The following is a 4162-nucleotide window of genomic DNA, read 5'->3' on the forward strand; positions in this document are numbered from 1 at the left end:
CATTATGGTCCATTTTTGCTTACCCATTTGCTAATTGATGTTTTGAAGCGCAGCGCGCCATCGCGGATTGTTATTGTTGCTTCCGAGCTGTATCGCTTTGCTTCGGTGAATTTGGACAAACTCAACCCGATTGGTACGTTCCCAGCTGCCTATCTGTACTATGTGTCTAAGTTCGCCAACATTTATTTCGCACGCGAATTGGCTAAACGCTTGGAGGGTAGTGGAGTGACGGTGAACTTCTTGCACCCCGGCATGATTGATTCGGGCATCTGGCGCAACGTGCCGTTCCCCCTCAACCTGCCCATGATGGCTATAACGAAGGGATTTTTCAAGACACCCAAAGCAGGCGCACAGACTACTATTCATTTAGCCACCTCGGAGGAAGTGGCTAATGTGTCGGGCAAGTATTTCATGGACTGCAAGGAGTCGACATTAAGTGCAGCGGCTATGGACGAGGATAAGGGCCGCAAATTGTGGGAAGAATCATTGAAAATTGTCAAGTTGACACCGCAAGATCCAAAAATCTAAAAACATTTAACAAAAAAGACTAACTTCGCTGAAATGCCTACTTTACAGTCTTTAGTGAGAAAAATAAAAGTTTTTATATGAAAATTTTACTCGTAATTTAAGTTTTATAGTGTGCAATATGCAATTTTGATGGAATAAGGAAATAAAAGTGAAATTATCATTGTTTTGATACCAACTGTCGTTTGCTTGCACGTACAAAGAAAAAGTGCTTTAAAGCTCTTAGCGCTTTTCCAATATTGTTAACATGCCACTGTTAGGAAGTGTTAACTGGAGCTTTTACTGTTAACTTACATATGTATGGATGTATAAGCCAGGGTTGATTTTGCAGGTACCTTTTTTGAGCTCTTTTCAACTGAACATTAGGTAAAAATTTGTAGGTTATGTTAGATAAAGCTTAAACAAATTTTGTTTGTTGCACTTTGTTTTGCATCACTTTTTTTTAATAAATGCTACATTTACTCGTATTAAGTTAAGACTTGTAAAGAGTCGTAAGTGTATTTCATCTAATGTGCCTCAAAGTAAAAAATAAATTGCTTTAAAGTTGATCAGATAATATATTTTATTTATAAAATTTACCCAGTACATCTGAAATCCTCAAAAATTGAACTGGTACCCTGTATCAGCTGTGAAATCATGGATACGCCACTGGAGGTGATTATTGCATGAAGAAATAACTCTGTATCTTAAAAATAAAAATTATAATTAACAACGTTGCTGAGATTTGACTCGACCTTATTGCGAATTTAATTAAAACAAATGTATAAAAAACCTTGTTCTTATGAATGTTTTAGGTAAAATTTATGTGCCTTATTAGGTACGTTAATGTATTTTCCTAAATCAACACTGAAATAAGCTGAGCTAAATGTAATTTTTTGAAATGCTGTTTTATATATATTTTTTGATTTTAGATATGCAACGAGGGCTGCTAAATTTACTCAATTTACTCGTGCCATTGTTGCCCTATTTTATGGCACTTTCTTGGCACTTTTGAAAGATTGTAATATTTCAATACATTTTTGTGAAATCATTGGCGTTTTTCGATTTATCAACTAAAATTTTTTAATTTCTATGGTGTTTGCAACTGGTTTATCTTATTTTGGCACTCGACTTTTGTTTTAGGAATGTGTTTCTCTAATTTCAATGCTAAATAGGAAGAATTAAAAAGAATGGCACCTTTTTGGCTTTTTTATTTTTCTATTTGGCACATTTTGGCACTTTTTTATCCTCAATATGGCACATCATAGCTAAGGATAGTTGGCAGCCCTGTATGCAACCACGACATTATTAATGACAGTAGTTGCTAAGTCCCCTTTCAGACACGTCAGGTCTTGAAAGCAATTTTTATCACATTCTCTTTTTGTTTTCTATTTGCTTCCAGACGCGAAAACTTTTATTGAATTCAAGTTCTTGATTCTTTAAATGGAAAGCAACGAAAAGATCCAAAGAGATAAGAAAACTTGAAACGAATTGACGGTATGGAGGTATTTGTACTCTTCCCCTCTTTTCTCACCTCCTTCGCCTTGGAACGAGCAGACTTAGAAGCAAGACTTGACGTGTCTGAAAGCTGACTAACATTCTCTTCCTATTTTTGAATTATTTATCTGAAACGCAAATAGTTATATTATATACAGGGTTGGCACTTCGGTAAATTATTACCAAAATTGGTAGAAAATTTTTGGGTTTGTATAAAGACATAATAATAATAATAATAGATTGGCGCTTACACATATGTTAGTGTTTGGCCGAGCTTCTCCTCCGATTTGTGGCGTGCGCCTTGATGTTGTCACACAAAGCGGAGGGACCTACAGTTTTACGCCGACTCCGAACGGCGATTGTATTTTAATGAGAAGCTGTTTTTCATGGCAGAAATACACTCGGAGGTTTGCCATTGCCTGCGGAGGGACGACCGCTGTTAAGAAAAAACCTTTTTTCTATATTTTTGCGATGTTGCTTTGACCAGGGTTTGAACCCAGGCATTGTGGAGTGGAAGCGCGCACTGCTTACCACTACACCACAGCGGCCGACTGTATAAAGACATATTTCTTCTAATTTTGGAAGATTTTTGTTAAAGTATTTTATTTGAAAATCCTTGATTTTTATGGGTTTGGTTAAATATTCTTATACAGAAAAAAATGTATACTTGAAAAACACTGTGAATTTTATAAAATAACAAGCGCTTTTGTGAGTCACTTGTCTATAATAACTCCAGTTGAAGTTTTTTCAAATGATGAAGCTTCGCGTTTGCCTTCAGTTTCATCACTTTCGTTTTTGGTTGAAGAAAACCGAGAATTTGCCATTAATATGATCTCAAATACCATATTATTAGTTGAATAAAAAGTTCCTTAAATAATTTTAACTCTTATTGAAATAACTTAAAGAATAGAGCAAAACTATAGTTTTTATAAAATTAACTAAGAAAAGTTATCGGTAAATATTTTCCAGATTTGGTAGATTTTTTTCAAGTGGATGGTAAGTACTTTTTTGTCAGTGGCAACCCTGATTATCTGTTAAAATTGTGTTTCTGTGTTATATGAAAAAAATGCATAAAATATAAAACTTAGAATCACAGTAAAAATTTGTTTGTTGTTGCGAAAACCTGCTGAATTTTTATAATTGTTGTACAAAGTTTGAAATGCCGATTTTTGCTTATATATTGTCTTTATTAAATTATGAATTAGACTTTTATATAAAATCCATCGAATAAAAATCGATGAACAGAATAGGCGAAACTTTGTTTGAAATAAGGTTTCAGGCTGGTTGTAGCTCCGCTTACCATGTAGCGGTAGTTTTCGGAAAGATGGAAAAACTATATTTAATACTTGCGCCGGGTATTAATGTTCGGCTCCGCCTGAACTTAGACCTTTTTACTTGTTTATTTGATACTTTGCCGTCGAGAATGAAGCATATGGAAAAATCCATTGACTTTAAGTCCGGCGAGTATGGTGGCCATGTTGCGGAGAAATGTCGCTGGGATTTTTTTGATCTAAAAAACGGTTTCTGGAAACGTACAATAATTTCTACCGGATTTTTTTTCGTGATTAAGGTAATAAATCATCGTTTAGATTCTTTTCGCGGTAGATTTGTTGATTTACCTTTACGCCCTGCTCAATGCAAAATTTCACCCGAGTAGTACACTTTTTTTTTAAATTTGATAAGATTTTATGTTGAACTGATGTTTTTAAATAAAAAAGAAGCAAAGTTGACAAAATTAATTGATAACACTCGACTGCCTATCCCTGTACATATGTATGTAACTTTCTCTCTTCCCATGGTCGATTATTTTGAGAAATTCGCTCATTCATTTAAAAGAGTTTTATCGAAATATATTAAAGCATGTACATGTTGTTGCAATTATGTATATGTATTTATATACATACATACATAGTATAAGGAATCAACACATACATTTGCTTTATAAATGCAATGATTTTCTCAATGTAATACGATATAACGGGTGATTTTTTTGAGGTTAGGATTTTCATGCATTAGTATTTGACAGATCACGTGGGATTTCAGACATGGTGTCAAAGAGAAAGATGCTCAGTATGCTTTGACATTTCATCATGAATAGACTTACTAACGAGCAACGCTTGCAAATCATTGAATTTTATTACCAAAATCAGTGTTCGGTTCG

The 4162-nt window shown here is 34.3% G+C and overlaps 2 protein-coding genes across 2 annotated transcripts in view; one reads left to right on the top strand and one right to left on the bottom strand.

The window, feature by feature from the left end:
- The window catches only part of LOC118737138 (retinol dehydrogenase 14), a 5543-nt gene that overhangs the window by 796 nt on the left and 585 nt on the right, over nt 1-4162 (bottom strand). The window lies entirely within an intron of this gene.
- On the top strand, nt 4-699 carry LOC118736730 (retinol dehydrogenase 14-like; the record flags this gene model as incomplete). Its single annotated transcript, XM_036466746.1, has 1 exon — nt 4-699. A coding segment is annotated over one exon (525 nt), but the record flags the coding sequence as incomplete, so codon positions are not given.

The sequence above is a fragment of the Rhagoletis pomonella genome, unplaced genomic scaffold (genome assembly GCF_013731165.1).
Source record: "Rhagoletis pomonella isolate Grant_MI unplaced genomic scaffold, Rhpom_1.0 Rhpom_scaffold_00004, whole genome shotgun sequence".
In the NCBI taxonomy this organism is placed as follows: domain Eukaryota; kingdom Metazoa; phylum Arthropoda; class Insecta; order Diptera; family Tephritidae; genus Rhagoletis; species Rhagoletis pomonella.